Genomic DNA, 16,405 nt, shown 5'->3' with positions numbered 1-16,405 from the left:
GGATGAGGGGGAGGGTAGAGGCGCTTGTCGAGACGGAGCTGGAGGTAAACTTCCTTGATAGTGCGGTGCACGGAGAGTCCCCCAGAATCCTGCGAGGGCCTCGACCAGGCGATCAACGGTGCCCGGTTAAAAACGTCATGGGCGAGCTGATGGGCCAGCGCATTGCCGTCAATCCCCGAATGCCCAGGGACCCAGCGGAGGAAAACGGTGGAAGGTTGCAGTGCGGAGACCGCTCGTTCGACCTCTTGTTGGAGTGAATGGGGTAGGGTGCCGTTCTGTATGTGGCGAATGGCGGCTCGGGGGTCGGTGTATATCGTGTACTCTGGGAGCGAGGGCAGGGATGGAAATGATTGTACGGCATGTACAATGGCAAGGGCCTCGAGAGAGAGTGCATCCGGAGGGTGTGTGTACGGCCCACTCGTGTGAGTTTCAGGTGCTGGGAGGTGGGGATGGTAGATAGCGTAGCCGCAGGAACCTCGAGTGGCTATGAAAGAGGCATCCGTGTAGGCTACTCCCTGGGTAGTAAAGAGGGGGGAATGACGCTGCGCGGCCGCGTGACGACGGCCGACATGCAGGACAGGGAACATATTGGACGGGAGGGGGAGAATGCGAAGATTGGGCGCCGGGGTGGATTTTGGAGACGTAAAGGAGGAAACGGGAATGGGAGAGATACCCGCCTGGGCCAGTAACCACTGACCCTGACGGGTAAGAGAAAGCCGGGTGGGAGTCACGGTGGAGAGAGAGAACGAAGAGGATGGAAGAGGCCTGTGGCAAAGAGCTTAGCAGTGGAGGTGGTGATAGGGAGGTTGAGAGCTGCCTTGTAGAGGCCCACAAGGGCGGTCTCGAGGGTGTTAAGCTGAGTGTGGGTTGAAGGAAACGTAAGGCACAAAGTACAGGAACTTTTTGAGGGCGAGCGCACGGGCAACTCGGCACGCATGAGCCTCGTGGAGGCCCCAGCGACGAGTGACCACGCGCCGCAGGAGGTGAGTTACCGGGTGGCAAGTCCTGACAGCGCGGTGTAGGGCTTGCACATTCTTGGCTGCATGCAACGGGAAACCAAGAACTTTGCATTGGGGGACAATAGGAATGGAAGAGCCGGAAAGATGGAGGGAGATTAGGGCGTTGTGAGAGCGCTGGTATGAGGAGTAGTTAAGAAGGAGAAGCTCGGATTTCTCCGGAGCAGGTGACAAGCCAGCAGTGGAGAGAAAGGAGTTGATGAGATCGAGGCCACGTTGCAGGGTGTCCTGTACGTGACCGGGAGAACCAGACAAACACCAGAGGGTGATGTCGTCGGCATAAAAGATGTGGTGGAGGTCAGGAATCTGGGCTAGTTGGGAGGCGAGAGGGGTCATAGCAAGATTAAAAAGGATAGGAGAGAGAACAGCACCTTGAGGAGTGCCGCGGGTGAGCGGGTGGGGATCGGACAGATGTGCGTCCACTCGGAAACGAGCCACTCGGTTAGAGAGAAAGGAGCGGAGATAAGAGTACGTGCGGTGTCCGCAGTCCAGGGAGCAGAGTTGAGACAGGATATGGTCGTGGCACACACCGTCGAAGGCCTTGCGGACATCAACAGTCACAAGAGCGTGGATCTGGCTGGGATCGGGTGAGAGAAAGGTGTGCTGGAAGATCAGGAACATGTCCTGTGCACAGACGCGCCGTCGAAAGCCGATAAGAGAATGGGGGAAGAACTTTCGCTTCAATAAAATCAAAGAGGCGAGTCAAAGCCATTCGCTCAAGGGTCTTGCCAACACACAACGTCAAGGAGATAGGGCGAAGGTTAGAAAGGGAGGGAGGTTTGCCCGGCTTCGGAATCATAGAAATAAGGGAGGATGTCCAAGCGCTCGGCAAGCAGCTGGTGTCCCAGGCATTGTTGAAAGTCTGAAGGAGGAATTCCTTGGAGTGGTCGGGGAGGTTGCGGAGTGTAGTGTATGTGATGGTATCCTCACCGGGAGCCGAGCGAGAAGCATTAGCAGCCAGGGCAGCTTCGAGCTCCCGGAGAGTGAAAGGGCGGTCGAGGTCTGGGTTAGGATCGCCAGAGTAGGCTGGGTAGGAAGGTGTGAGAGGGGGTGGGAGATACAAAGAAGTGAGCTTGTCAAAGACATCGGAGGGAGTCCCCTGAGTGAGGGCTTTTGCTAGAGTGGGAGCAAGGGCAGGCTTCGTACCTAAGAAAGATTTAAAAAGGGACCACGTGGATCACGAGTGTAATGCAGAACCGAGGCCGTCACAAAGCGCACTCCAACGAGAATGCTCGATGGAGGTGCCATGGGCGACTATCTCGGCCCGCAGAGCAGCAATCCGGGAGGAAAGTTGGGTATTTTGGGGTTGGGAGCGCAAGGAACGTTGGAGACGTTTCAGCCGACGCCATAAACGGAGAAAGTGAGGATCCGGGTCTGGGATAGGGTGACGTGAGCGAACGCGACGGCTACTGGTCGAAAGCGCTGCGGAGATGCGCGGCGTCCAGTCGTCGTAAGATTCAAAGGAGGCGGAAAGGAGATTAGTGCGAAATGCGTGCCAGTCAGTGTGAGTGGTTGAGTGCGATCGAGGGATGTGGGAAAGAGAAGCGCTAATATGAATGAGGAAATGGTCGCTGAGGAGCGTTTCAGCTGTGACCTGCCAGCCAGTGAAAGGAAAGGAAAGGGAGCCCCGAGAGAAAGAGAGGTCGAGTGTCGTGGAGCGCTGTGAGACAGTGCCCGCTCGAGTAGGGGAGCCAGGGGTATTAGAAGGGTGAGGTGGCGTTCCTGGGCAAGACAGTGGAGAAGGCGGCCAGGCTTGAGGCTCTGGGGGTAGCCCCAGAGCGTGTGAGGGGCGTTAAAATCGCCCCCAAGGAGGACATGGGTGGTGGCGGGAACAGAATGAAGGAACTTGCCCAAGGCAGTTCCTTCATTGCAGTTGCCCAAGGCAGTGAACAAAGAGGATGTGGCAGAGGGATTATAGAAAGACATACAGGCGACTGAGATGCGCGATGAAGGTTGGTAATACACCACACCAACTAAATATTTATGGAGGCTGGAGGGGATATCAAGTGGCTCGACGAGGACGTCGCTGCGTACATAATGGACGCAAGCGGCGTGCCCGTCGTGGCATGGTAGGCGCGGTAACCTGGGACGGTGCGGGCCGTCCGCGTCTCCTGGAGAAGGAGAAAATGGGGCAGGGAAGGGCGGGTGAGGAGATGCTGGTGGAGGGGGGTCTTATTGTGGAGAAGGTTTCGACAGTTCCACTGCACAATCTCGAGGTCCTCTCCACGCGCCATGTTTACGATAGATTAGAGGTAGAAGAGTTTTCGGGGACACGTTCCTTCTTTTTGGCCGGGGACAGTGACTCCTGGAGGGAGCCCAGCATAGAAGCGAATGATTCCAATTGCTTGGATTGGGTTTGGAGGGTGGTGAGGATCTGGACAATCAAAGTTTCGAGCTGAAGCAAGCGAGTGTGGTGTCCGGTGGTGGTGGTTTCTACCAGGTCAGCCAATGGGGCGACCTGGGTGTTAGGGGACACGGTGATGAACGTGGCAAAGTGCTCATTTAGCTTTGTAAGCTGGGATGTAAGAGAGGAGGTGGTTGTCTTTAGGGTTTGTGTCAAAACGTGGATTTGCTGTTGTAAATCTTGGGAGATGCGCTGTTGTTCGCGCTGGTGACGTTCAAGCATTGTGAGCCGGAGATCGAAGGCGCGGTTCCAGTCAATCAGGGATGGCGAAGGTATAGTAGTGGAAGAAAGGGATGCTTGCACCGAGGGCCTTTTCACTGTAGCGGCGTAGGAGCCTGGAGGGGATGGAGCCTGAGTTGAAGGAGATGCATGATTAGCTAAAGAGGCGGAAGAAGGGGTGGGCTGCGTCGCCCTGCGCAAAGCTGTGCGACGGAGAAACGCGGCTTTGGCACACTCGCGTTGTTTAGCGAGGAGGAAGGGGCAGGTGGGGTTGGGAGAGGGATGCGTGTTTACTTGGCAATGAAAGCTCCATGGTTGGGCACACACGTGAGCGGTAGGATCTGCGGGTAGGGGAGCAGCACAGCGGCGGCACTTGGCCGGAACGTTGTGCTGAGGGCATTGGTGAGCACGGTGTCCCAGAGCAAGACAACGGGTGCATGTGCTGGGCTTAGGCTTATGAGGGCGGCATCGGAAAGGGACGCGTTTAAAATATACGAAGTGGGGTATGACAGTGCCAGCGAAGGTTATGAGCACTGATTCTGTGCTGCCCATCATACGAGCAGCGAGAATATCAGTCGTGTATGATCCAAGGTCATGCATGAGCTGAGCAGGAGTAAAGTGACCACCGACGTTATGAATGACGCCGAGGCAGGAAATGGGAGGATTGGGGGCATATGTTTTGACGGTGATAGGCTTACTGTGGAGCTGAAGATGCGTGAGAGAAAGTAGGAGTTGGGCGGTGAGAGGGGAGTGTGTTTTCAGAAATACAAGGCTCTGAGCTGACTTGGCCTGAAGGGTGATCTCTGCGCTGGTTTTGGAGGAGAGATGTGTGGCGGAGATGATGGCGGCAAGCAAGTCGTAAAGAGGCAGCTTGGCAGTGAGGGTACTGGGCGGAAGTTGGATCCCAACTGAGATAAGCTTGGTACGAGGGCGGGCGGCGGAGGCAGGTTTACGGCTGGTACTGACGGTGCTCCAGCCGCTTTCTAAAGATGGCGTATTATGGTCGTTGTCTGGGGACGACGTGAAATCCATCTCCGCCGACGACTCGTCAGCCGGATACACGGTGTTCAAGGAGGTAGGGGCGACAAAAACACATCTCGAAACATTGGGAATGACATCGGCGGGCATAGAGTTTGCACTCTCCAGCACGGCAGAAGTAGTGGATCCGGTGGGAGCGGCTGCAACAAGCGCGTTCAGCTGCGATTCTGATGTCTGATTGCAGCTCTTTACAACAGGCGCCAATGTGGCCGGAATAGACGCGGCGGCATCCGCGGCGGCGACGGTGAACGCTGCTGGCTGCGACACGTTTAGTGGTCCGAGACTCTTGGCGTCGCTGACAGCGTGGAGCTTGGTCGTAGGAGACATTGAGGCGACGAACGGCGACTGCGACGCGGCGGTCGATCAGAGCTCTCAGCGTTGCTCACAGCGTTGAACGTGGTCGGAATATGCACGGTGGCGTGCGCGGAGTGCAGGAACGCAGCCGGTTGAGGCGGGGCTGCCGGCTTAGAATTAGTCACGTCGCTGGTAACATTCAGCGTTGACAGAGTAGGCACAGTGGCACCGGCGGCGGCAGAAGAGGAGGCCAGCGGGGCATTGGTGGCTGTCGGCTGCCGGGTCTTCGTGAGACGCTGCATTTCAGAGGTGCAGGCGCGGCGAGTTAGGGTTAGCGCGGCGCCGCGCCGCTTCGTAGATTTGGAGGGGCCTGGAGGGCCAGCCTGGCGTCGGACCGGGAGTCGTATGGTGTCCACTTGTGGCGGAAGTCTTCGTGAAAAGATGAAGAGTAGACCCAGGGGCGGGCAAGGCCCTGGACCGGGCCAAGGACAGGTGAAAACGGAGCACGATATGCAGCCAGATAACCAGAGTGGCGCCACCTATCCCCCTCAATCTCAAATCAGATATAGTCTGTTCGAAGGATAGATTGCGGAGGAGGTCACTTCCAATGGACATGATAGCAAGCGAGTTCACCTTGTCGTCAAAGAGGCTCGAACGAAGGCGATTTTTTACCAGCGACAACTTGGAAAACAATCATTTCGGTCTCACAGTTTGCCACGGGTATGTTTAAGTACATTCGCAAAGCAATAGAAAGGTTCGGAAACACATCAATAAGCTTTCTTTCATGCAGCAAGTTCAATATTCCCAGGGGACTCGTGTCCTGGCACGCATTGTTGTGCAGAAAGTTTGCAAACTGAACGATTTCAGCGGAAAATGCTGACTCCAAATCATTTTTGTAGGTTTTCACCAACTTCTCAGCCTGCTGTGCCAGAGAGGCCTCGCTCCCAACTTCTGTCAGCAATCTTAATAATCCGAACCTTTCTCAGAGTTCAGTGTAGGCAGCTTTTCGCACTCGCAAAGCAGAGCCTAGACTGTCAAGTACAACATTGTAGGTCTCTACGATAAACTTTTTTCTACCTTGTAGCGCACTAAAGCTTTTTCCGTCCAGCTGCTTACTCAAAACGACGCGTTTGCCCTCATCCTGATAACACTGATTGGTACTTAGCGTGCGTGCTCTCTTTTCAATGGTATCAGACAGGTCGCAAATAATTAACAAAGCCTTCTAGAGAGCTCAGAAGGTCTACAGCAATTGAAATGTCCAGGCCTGGTTTCTGAAATTCTACGCTCGTTTTGTCAACGCGCTCCAAGATTTTACTCAAGAAAATCGCCATGAATGCAGTTACTCATATTGTCATTTTCTTGAAGAGAGTATACGCTTCGTTCCTAGTGTCACCGTTTTCTTCATCGTTCTTTGATATAGCTTCAAGGCAACACAAGACTGAATTAAAATTTTTCAGAATGGCCTTACATAATTCAGCGTGTCTTGACCACCTGGTCTCAGAGAGACTTTTCAAAACAAGCTGCTGGTCAGTTCCACCCAGGCTGTCCAAAAGATACGTCCATCCCTTAGGTGAGGCAGCAAAGAACACATGCGGTCTCTGAATTACAGCGAAAATTTTGACTGCCTCAAGGCAACTGTCAACGCTACACGCGCTGACTAAGTTCAGTGAATGACCGACTCATGGGACGTAGACTGCCAATTGGTTCAGGTGTTTGATTTGAGCTTGCAGTCCTTTGTATTTTCGTGACATATTACTCGCATTATCATGGACTTGGCCCCTACAATCATCAATTGATATGCCATTGGTCGCCAAGAGGGACATCACGGTATCGAAAAGGTACAAGCCATTATGCGATTCAATTGGAACAAATGCAAAACAGCGTTCGTACACTTTCCCATTTAAATAGTATCGTAAAACAACTTACAGCTGAACAACGTGAGTAAGGTCTGGAGTCGAATCAACCATTAAAGCGAAGTATTTTGCGCGTTTCACTTCGTCAACGAGACGTTTGTTGACAGCCTTTGCCATATGGTCGATAAATTCATCACAAATGGTTTTGACAGATACGATGGGTGACCTTTTCCTTTGTTCCCGTAGCGTTTGATGCGCTCCTCTAGAAAGGGATTAAACTTGGCAATGGCCTCAAACACTCCCATATAATTACCATTTCTCGGTGAACCAAAAATCCCCTCACTGCCCCTAAACGTTAGGTTGCGCTCACTTAGAAGCCTAACTACAACGACTATGCGCTTCAACACCTCTGTCGAGTAAGCGGTCTCAGTGACAAGATGCTTAACCAGCTCCTTGTCACTTGTGCTGCTCGAGTTAGAGCGGACTATCCATGCTGCCAAGTAGTTCCGGTGCTCGACGCCATTTTCATGTGGGCAAACCTTTTCTTCTGCTCTTTTCCAATCAGAAAAGCCGTGCGTGGTGAAAGCACTGGGGTTGCTTGAAATCAAAAATAGTTTGCACATGAAACAGTAAACGGAGCCTTTGGACTCCGAGTACATTAACCAGTGTCGCTCGTACGCCTCGCCATTTACAGCCTTTCGCACGAAACGATGAGGTGACATAAAGCGTTTCTGAGTTTTGTATTGCCTTTCGCAAGACAGAAAATTTTCTTCACGATTTTGAAAATACAATTTCCCTTTCTTAAGGCATACCCTCCGAAAGCCTTCAGTAATAACGTCCGGCCACTTAATAGTAATAAGTGGCCGCACGTTATTCCGGATTCCGTAAAGGCTACTCAACAATAGATCATATTCACACTATCAATCAGGTGATAGAGAAATGTGCGGAATATAACCAACCCTTATATATAGCTTTCATTGATTACGAGAAAGCGTTTGATTCTGTCGAAACCTCAGCAGTCATGGAGGCATTACGGAATCAGGGTGTAGTCGAGCCGTATGTAAAAATACTGAGACATATCTATAGCCGCTCCACAGCCACCGTAGTCATCCATAAAGCAAGCAACAAAATCCCAATAAAGAAAGGCGTCAGGCAGGGAGATACGATCTCTCCAATGCTATTCACAGCGTGTTTACAGGAGGTATTCAGAGACCTGGATTGGGAAGAATCGGGGATAAAAGTTAATGGAGAAAACCTTAGTAACTTGCGATTCGGTGATGATATTGCCTTGCTTAGTAACTGAGGGGACCAATTGCAATGCATGCTCACTGACCTGGAGAGCCAAAGCAGAAGAGTGGGTCTAAAAATTAATCTGCAGAAAACTAAAGTAATGTTTAACAGTCTCGGAAGAGAACAGCAATTTACAATAGGCAGTGAGGCACTGGAAGTCGTAACGGAATACATCTACTTAGGGCAGGAAGTGACGGCGGATCCGGATCATGAGACGGAAATAATCAGAAGAATAAGAATGGGCTGGGGTGCGTTTGGCAGGCATTCTCAGATCATGAACAGCAGATTGCCATTATCCCTCAAGAGAAAATTATATAATAGCTGTGTCTTACCAGTACTCACCTACGGGGCAGAAACTTGGAGGCTTACAAAAAGGGTTCTACTCAAATTGAGGACGACGCAACGAGCTATGGAAAGAAGAATGATAGGTATAACGTTAAGGGATAAGAAAAGAGCAGATTGGGTGAGGGAACAAACGCGAGTTAATGACATCTTAGCTGAAATCAAGAAAAAGAAATAGGCATGGGCAGGACATGTAATGAGGAGGGAAGATAACCGATGGTCATTAGGGGTTACGGACTGGATCCCAAGGGAAGGGAAGCGTAGCAGGGGGCGGCAGAAAGTTAGGTGGGCGGATGAGATTAAGAAGTTTGCAGGGACGGCATGGCCACAATTAGTACATGACCGGGGTTGTTGGAGAAGTATAGGAGAGGCCTTTGCCCTGCAGTGGGCGTAACCAGGCTGATGATGATGATGATGACTTAATAGGGTCTCTTCGGAAAATCTCGCAACGTACCTCTGGCTGCGGGGGTGGCTGTACTTCTCTTTTGCCGCAATGAGAAGCCGTCTCATTCGTCCTCTCGAGGCACACTTTGTGGGTGGACAACAATTATTTGAAGCCAAACTAACAGGAAACAATGAGTCGGTTCTTTGAGTGTTGTTTCCTGGCGCTCGTCAGTAGAAGGAGGCTCTTCGGGGAGGTTTGGCCCCTGTTGATCAGCAGTAGTAGAAATCGGGCGTGGCGGACCGGACACTTGGAGCTCTGTGGCCGGGGCCCGGCCGAGAAGATAGACGTTGCTGACTCAGGAACAGGACAGGGCTCGATTAGCGTCGGTTGCTCAGAAGTATGGATGACCGTGGTTGGCACCATTTTCACAGGATCCAAACAACCAAGATGAGTCAAACCTTGCTTCTTGCCAAGAAACTGTGGTGATCCATGGAGTTGGCAACTCCTCCACGGAAGCACAGTTGGTACGATTGGGAGTTTGACACGGACTCTGGGTAGAGCGATCATACTGCTCTGCGGAAGCTGCATTCAGTAGGCACTTTGTCATATTTACTAGCTTCTTTTCACGCTCTTCTCTTTCTAACTTCGCCTTTCGTTTAGATACACCACTTTGATGCTTCCGACCGAACATTTTCGCGTGAATGGATGCTAATTGGTCACCGGGCACTTCGTCAGTCCGACGTCAGTCCGACGCGACCGCAGGTGTCCAACGGTGGCCGTCCCAATGACTGGTGCATGCTGCCTGGATGGTCCGTGGCTGGCCGAGAGTGGTGCGCCCCCCGGGAGATCCTCAGTGGGCGGGCTTATGCAAGCTTAAACGGCGACTCGGGGCTGAATCGCAACTCGCGATCAACTTCCTCTTATAGACGCGCGCCGCGTCTGTTTCTTACTAGCGCCAAAACAGGCGTTCATGCGCATAAAGTTCCTTGTACAAATTCCTCCTTCTCCGTACAAACTCACTCCTTCTCCCGTTCCAGTCTCGTCTTCCTATTGGCTAGGAACAATCGTCTGTTCTGGGAGGTTCTCGATTTTTCTTTCGCCCCGTCGACGCCGAACGCGGCAACGAAGGGGAGAGGGCGACTCCTAGCGCGGGCGAAGTTGCGCGCCCTCCGTCGCTCCTGAGTCATCTTTTTCTACTTCTTTCTGGAAAGTTCGGCGGCCAGTCTGACCTACTTTTTCCGTCGATCGCGCGCGAGGGTGCGCAGCCACTAGGCAGGAATTGGCCCTGGAGACAGGCCTTTGTGTCCAGCTCTCCAATTTCCACCTTCACTCTTCCACAACCCTAGCCCGAACAGTGAACATTCCATGCTTCACGGCACCCGTACAAAAACACCGTGTGACGTCTTTCCTTTCCTACCTAGACTCTGCCACCAGACACATCATCATCTGCTATCGGACTCATCCTCCCCCGCCCAAATTACTATCACGGTAAAGAAAAGTGGAATGGGAGGCACTGTTGGGTACTGCAGCACATCCTTTCTATGAGGAGGACAGCGGCGGAACTATTTGAGAGGTGGAGGTGGCGTGTTGGTGACGAGGGGCAAGGGAGCATTAGGCCCTCATCCCACATTACATGTTTTAGGTGTTTCCTCCTTGCCCCTCCTCTCCAGACAGCACTGGATAGACGGACTGACAGCAAACCACGAAAACTCTTCCAAGTAAACGCACCTCGCTTAGTAAGAAAGAGGGCCCCGCTGGGGTGGCAGGGGATTCCTGTTCTTGCAGCTCGACAAGCTCTCCCCAAATGATCATGTTACATAAGGCTCGTTCTGGTCTTCTCGCTTCATACATGTCGCTCGAAGTTGTGTTGCCCATGGTTCCATATACTAAGCAGGTTAGAATAAATGGGCATCCTTCTCCTACAGTCCGAGGTGAGCCCCTGTGCTGCAGCTCCCTTTAGCCCTCCCCCTTAATTCAGAGCTGAGGGCAGAGCCCCAATTCAAGGATCCGGAAAGGATAAGAAACTCCTTAACCCGAAGTCTCCGGATACACTTTCACCAACCGAGTAAAATTATTAGGACGCGACCTGACACACGGTTGAATAGTGTGTGTCACATCGGTGAAGAGATTTTCAGGCTACTAAGACGGAGCAGTGGTCGGAAAGGTGGACGAGCTCACCTCCACATAGTAATGGGTGGTTAAAGTTTCAGTCTGCGCATTAGCTAGCACAGTTTTCGGGATTCGTGCACTGTTATTCTTTTGCTAGAAAATCTCGAATGGGAACGGGATAACCACTGAGTGCAACACTATTATTGCTTTGCAGGTCGCACAGAGGTAGACATTGGCAAAGTCCAACTGATGCCACATATGCTGCAGCGCTTCCGTGCCTTGATACAAAAACGGCTGCTGTATTTGTGGCGCACACCTTTCCTGTTCGTGATTGGCTGGATCCTCCCTGTGGTCATGGCATACATTGGTCTTACGGTATTCAAGCTATACCGCGTGGAACTGCCGCCGGATTTCAGGTAACCTGTGCTTTTGGAAAAGTAATATAAACAAGATTTATCAGCATATTGTAGCTACAGATGTATAGGAGATCTGGAGATCGCTCCTATGTAAATAAAGAGCAAAGAGCAGGACGTACTTGCGAACTTTGACCCGTTTAACCACTTGCACTTTAAAGAGCCCTCACCAGGCCCCATAGAAAATTTTTGTTATAAGCTGGAAGTTGTTACGTGTCCTCTAGGAAGTGCTCTGCCACAACAATTTTTCAAGTCGACTCATTAATAGCCGAGATAGAAATATTGCAGTGCCGCGAACCAATGATTTCAGCAGGCGGGCTGCACTTCCTAGCAAGACTTTCTCTCCACTCGCCCCGTCTAGCCTACGCACCCGAAATTCCTTCCCTGCGGTCTCCCATACCGGACCTCGAGGATCGCGTGACCCATACGTCACAGGCACGCCTTCATTTTTTTTTGCTCCTCGCTTTTTTTTCCTGCGCTACGCAGTTCCGCCGACGGCGTCGCGCGCGAGCTGTTGTCTCATTCGCGCAGCGCAAGGTTTTGCGCGCTGTACACAAGAAAAGATGACTAGCGGCATAATTCAATTCTACACGAATACTGAGCTAAAACAAGGGTATCGCAGAGCATGATCACGCGCTGGAACGCGGTACAATATGGCATAGTTGCGGTACCTGCGAATGTGACCGCACGACCGTGGGAACAAGCAGACGAAGACATCTCTCTTGCTTCGGTGCGAAGTAAAACAAAAAACACGCAGGCATTGCGCTTATGTGTTTTATTATTTCTCTAAACTTCAATTCGTCAATACAAGCAACAGATCGCACAGATAACAGATGTTGTCTTTAATAATTCTAGAAGTCACGTGTCACCACGAGCGACGTCACGCTGCGGACACGATTACGTAGGTGCAGGGGCACGATTACGTCACCGTCCGGCTTGTAGCACGGCGGCCGCGAGGAGAAGGAAAAACGGCGTTCGGCTTGAAATTTCAGATCTTTCCGCGGCGCGTAGCAATGTAATACTTTGCAGACACGATTGTTATCGCGCAATGTATGCTCTGCGCTTGCCAGCTCAAAATGGCCAGACCTGGTGAAGGGCCCTTTCAGTACTCTGCAATAGTCCGGAACCCGACAATGTTTTGAACCTGATCATAGTTTTTCTATTTGTGAATAATGGGTTAGCTATCTAAAATGGAGCAGTCACTGCTATCGAGCAATATTTAAGACCACAGAACGTTACAACGTAGTGCAATGAATTGCGGATTGCTTCTTAGCTCTCATGAAAGCTTTAGGGCTTGGGCTTCTCTCTTATGTTATTAGCTTTTAATAGTTAGTTCTCTTATTTCGCTGAGCATCCTGAATACTAATTTTAGTAGAGTTAAGTCATATTTTAAATGCAGGTAGTGAGGACAGTGATGAGTCGCAGATGTTCACAGTTTGAGGCTTCCGAGTACAATGACCAATCAACGAGCGCAGATGCAGTTCAGGCGTTTTCTCTGAACTGTTAATTGTTCGGGCGGCTTTCTTCATATTACAGGACAAGCACAACCAGATCAATCACTAATTCTTACTAAATGTGTATAAATGTGTCAGCGCTAAACACATTTATTCCATGGCGATGCCTGCTTCATTGAAAGAAAGTAAACGTGTTCGGATGATGCTTTGTGTAATTTCTTGTGAGTCCTCATCATTGGCCCTTTTGCTCACGGTGTCCCAGTAAGTAGTCGTAACTTTTGAATGTAGCGGGTTGTGACGGCACGATAGTGCACATAGCGCTGTACGCAAACGCAACTCAATGCTAACCAAAAAATTGTCCCAACCAACTCATGAAACTATAGAGGATTTTGCGCTTAGAATTCAATTAATGCAGCAACACAACATATTACCGGTGTCGGAACGAGTTGTGTATGAGTCATGATCAGCAGCTAGATTTCTTTTTCGTGCTTATAGGATGATGATCATGACGATTTATTGGTATGCCCTTTGAAACTGAGTAGTTACAAGTAGTCGCCTAGCCACCGTGACTAAATCAATTATTCTACATATGTTTTTTTTCATTCTAGCATTCTTGTACACATCTCTCTAATATCTTTTTTTTTTCAGTTCCTTATTTCTATCTCTGCTATCACTAACTGTCCGTAGACAAGCTACTGCATGCCACATCTTCTTTCGTTCTCATGTACCGCTAACTAATAATGCTCTGTACATGTCTCTTTTAGCCTTTGCCACTCCATAACTCACCTAATTAACCTACCTACGACTCCGCCTACCCTAGGCCAGGTCATTCTGTTGCACCCCTCCCACGCTCAACTGCCGATGATAGGCGGCTGCTCCAAATCTCCTACATGCTTTCCCGTCAAGGCATACACGCTAATAACTTGGTCATACAGCAGCATTCGAATTTCCAGCCATCTTTCTTGCTAACGACCGCAATGCATGTTTATGTGACAAACTTTATCGCCTATATAGTTGTACTTTCTGCGTCTTTTCTTTACTACTTGTGGTCTAATTTTGCTCCTTCGGATGTATAGATGGATGCTATGAGCGTTACGCTTGCAACGGGGTGGTCGGTTGCGCCACGAAGCTCTTGTTATTATGTTGCCTAATGTACTACCTTTGTTAAAAAAGAAAAAAGAAAGGCAAAAAACACAATCGATTCCCATACCCGAACATTTTGGACCGCTATTGTGAACATTCTTTTTGTACGCCTCCGTTGTTTGCCATTTCCCCACTTTCCTTCCACCAATCTTCGAATCGCCTCTTACTAACCTCTATTGTGCAGATGTTTAGTTTCCCCTTGTTCTCTCTGAAGCCGAGTGCTTCAAGGAGGCCAGAGGTGCCTAAATTGACAGCTGAGCAGATATCTTCACATTCTAATAAAACATGCTGCATCGTTTCCCTCGCTTTACCGCAGAAAGCACATGCTTCTACTTCTTGATGTATCTCGCTTTATAAGCGCGCGTTATAAGGCATCATGATCTCGCTTCGAAAAGTAGTCAGCTTTCCTTTTAGTTATCATACATTGTTTCTTTCCTGATTTCACTTTTTTTTTCTTAAGTGGTTACTCATAGCAGGTTTAGCATCACTCCACCCGGAGCCTTGCACTTCACGGAAGACTGCGCGCTACCTCCTCGCTTTCTTCCTTTGCGTGTGCGAGGTTGAGCCGCGATCACCTGCTCACCATTCCACTCTTTCACTCGCATATACAGCATACGGCATCCGGTGACGATTTTAGTACCCTTGGACTTCATACAGAACCTCAACTGACGGCAACGGAAGAGATACGCCTGGAGTGCCCATATAATTTTAGTCTAGGAATCCAAGGTCATGTTACCGTACCAACTCGCCCAACTTTCTATCCTTTTGCAAAGATACACATGCCTGTAGTTCGTCGATAAAAAAACACGACCGAAATAGCCGGGCGTTAACCCACGACCTCATGCAAAGCAACAGACCATTATAGCCACTGAGCCGACACGGTGGGTTTCGTGAGTTCTAAGTGGTCATCTACATTGGTCTGTATTCAGTTTCACTGCGGTTTCACCAATCCTTAGCTAAAAGGCGAGGGCGCGGCATAACGTGCAGCGGGCATAATGAAATAATCGACTTCGGAAGCCTTCCTTTAGTGCGAGCTTGCGAAAACAACGGAACTATTACAGGTTGTTCAAGATAATGCTCCTTACATGAAGCCGTTGAATAAAGCAGGTCTTTGGACACTGACCAGTTACAAACGATTTTCTGCATTTACTACCGTTGCTTACCAAGTCCTCAGAAAAGGTACTCGACTTGTAGAAGTCCCCTATGCAACATTAGTGACAAAAAAACACAAATCGATGTCTGTGGCAATGAACATAACACGGCCAGGCATCTACACGCAAATTCGCAAATGGACTCGAAAACTGAAGCCAGCCGAGATTTAGGACGTCAGTCCTACGTCTGCATATCCTGAAACATGCGCCCATCACCCCCACTTTGCAAGCTTGCATTATTCTTTCAAAATCATCTTTTCAGATTACGAGAACTGCAGCGACAAAATGATGTTTTTGCTTCTATAAAAAACGCCCGATGAAGCCGCACGACATTCCAAGGAAACAACATAATTCGATAAGGCATAAGATGGTTGGAGGGAGGGGCTGGGCAGACCGAGATTCTCCACCCGCTATCTCGAAAAGCGACTGCGCGGTGAAGAAAAATGACCGACTCAATCAAAAAATGCTCGCATTGACGTCATATCCTACAGTGAGGTTCCTGGAAAGAAACTAAAATAGTTACTTTGAAGAGAAAATTCCGTACATTTCCGTCTTGGTAGAAATCAATCAGGGGCCTTCGGGGTGAGAGACGGGCGCGCTTCCCTGAAACCACGGCGGCTCCGCGGTCCCGGCTTTCTAAAGCTGTGCTTAGTACTTGTCTGAGTGCACAGATCATGTCGCAGCCATTCTCTCTGATAGTGCGCGCGTCATTGGGCGGTGCACGTGACGGTGCCCAGGAAGTGGCGCGTGTCCTCAATGTATAAATTAAGCGCGTTGGTGACGTTACGAGGTCTACAAACTGCATAATTAATGCCTTTCGCATTCCCACACGTAAGCATTCTTATGTGTTTCCCGAATTTTCAGTTCAGCAATTGCTGTCGTGCCAGGTGTTGTTGCGCAGAAAAGCGGGAGCGTGCTCTCTGCGCATTGGCATCACAGTCGGAGCGGCAGTTGTCGGCGGCGCCTGATGGAGGAGCGTGCACGCCATTGGGGCTCGCGACGATGGCCGCGCCAGTGCGCCGCTGCGGAGGAAGCGCGTGCCGCTTATAGTGCCACACGTGTACCTCCCAATGCGGCTCATCACGTCTTCCAAGAAGCCTAGCCCCGATTGTGTAACTTATTGCACTGCCCAAGTGATTTAGCAGTTCACTTACAGAATAATTTTCTTTGGTTTTTCTCGACAATGATGTCCGTCTGCGCAGGTAAGCTAAATGGAGCGATACAATTGGAGCAACTTTTAGAGAACTCTGCTCTAAATAAACAAATAATACACACTACATATGCTTTAAGGTCT

The 16,405-nt window shown here is 50.3% G+C and overlaps 1 protein-coding gene across 1 annotated transcript in view; it reads left to right on the top strand.

Moving 5' to 3' along the window:
• LOC142582036 (uncharacterized) overlaps positions 1–16,405 on the top strand; it is a 104,743-nt gene that overhangs the window by 65,761 nt on the left and 22,577 nt on the right. The window contains exon 2 of the mRNA XM_075691457.1: positions 11,165–11,366. Coding sequence (XP_075547572.1) covers positions 11,165–11,366 — 202 coding nt within the window. The remainder of the gene's footprint in view (positions 1–11,164; positions 11,367–16,405) is intronic.

Source organism: Dermacentor variabilis, chromosome 5 (assembly GCF_050947875.1).
Source record: "Dermacentor variabilis isolate Ectoservices chromosome 5, ASM5094787v1, whole genome shotgun sequence".
Lineage (NCBI taxonomy): Eukaryota > Metazoa > Arthropoda > Arachnida > Ixodida > Ixodidae > Dermacentor > Dermacentor variabilis.
Note: the sequence above shows the minus strand (reverse complement) of the source record. Positions and strands in the feature narration are given on the sequence as shown.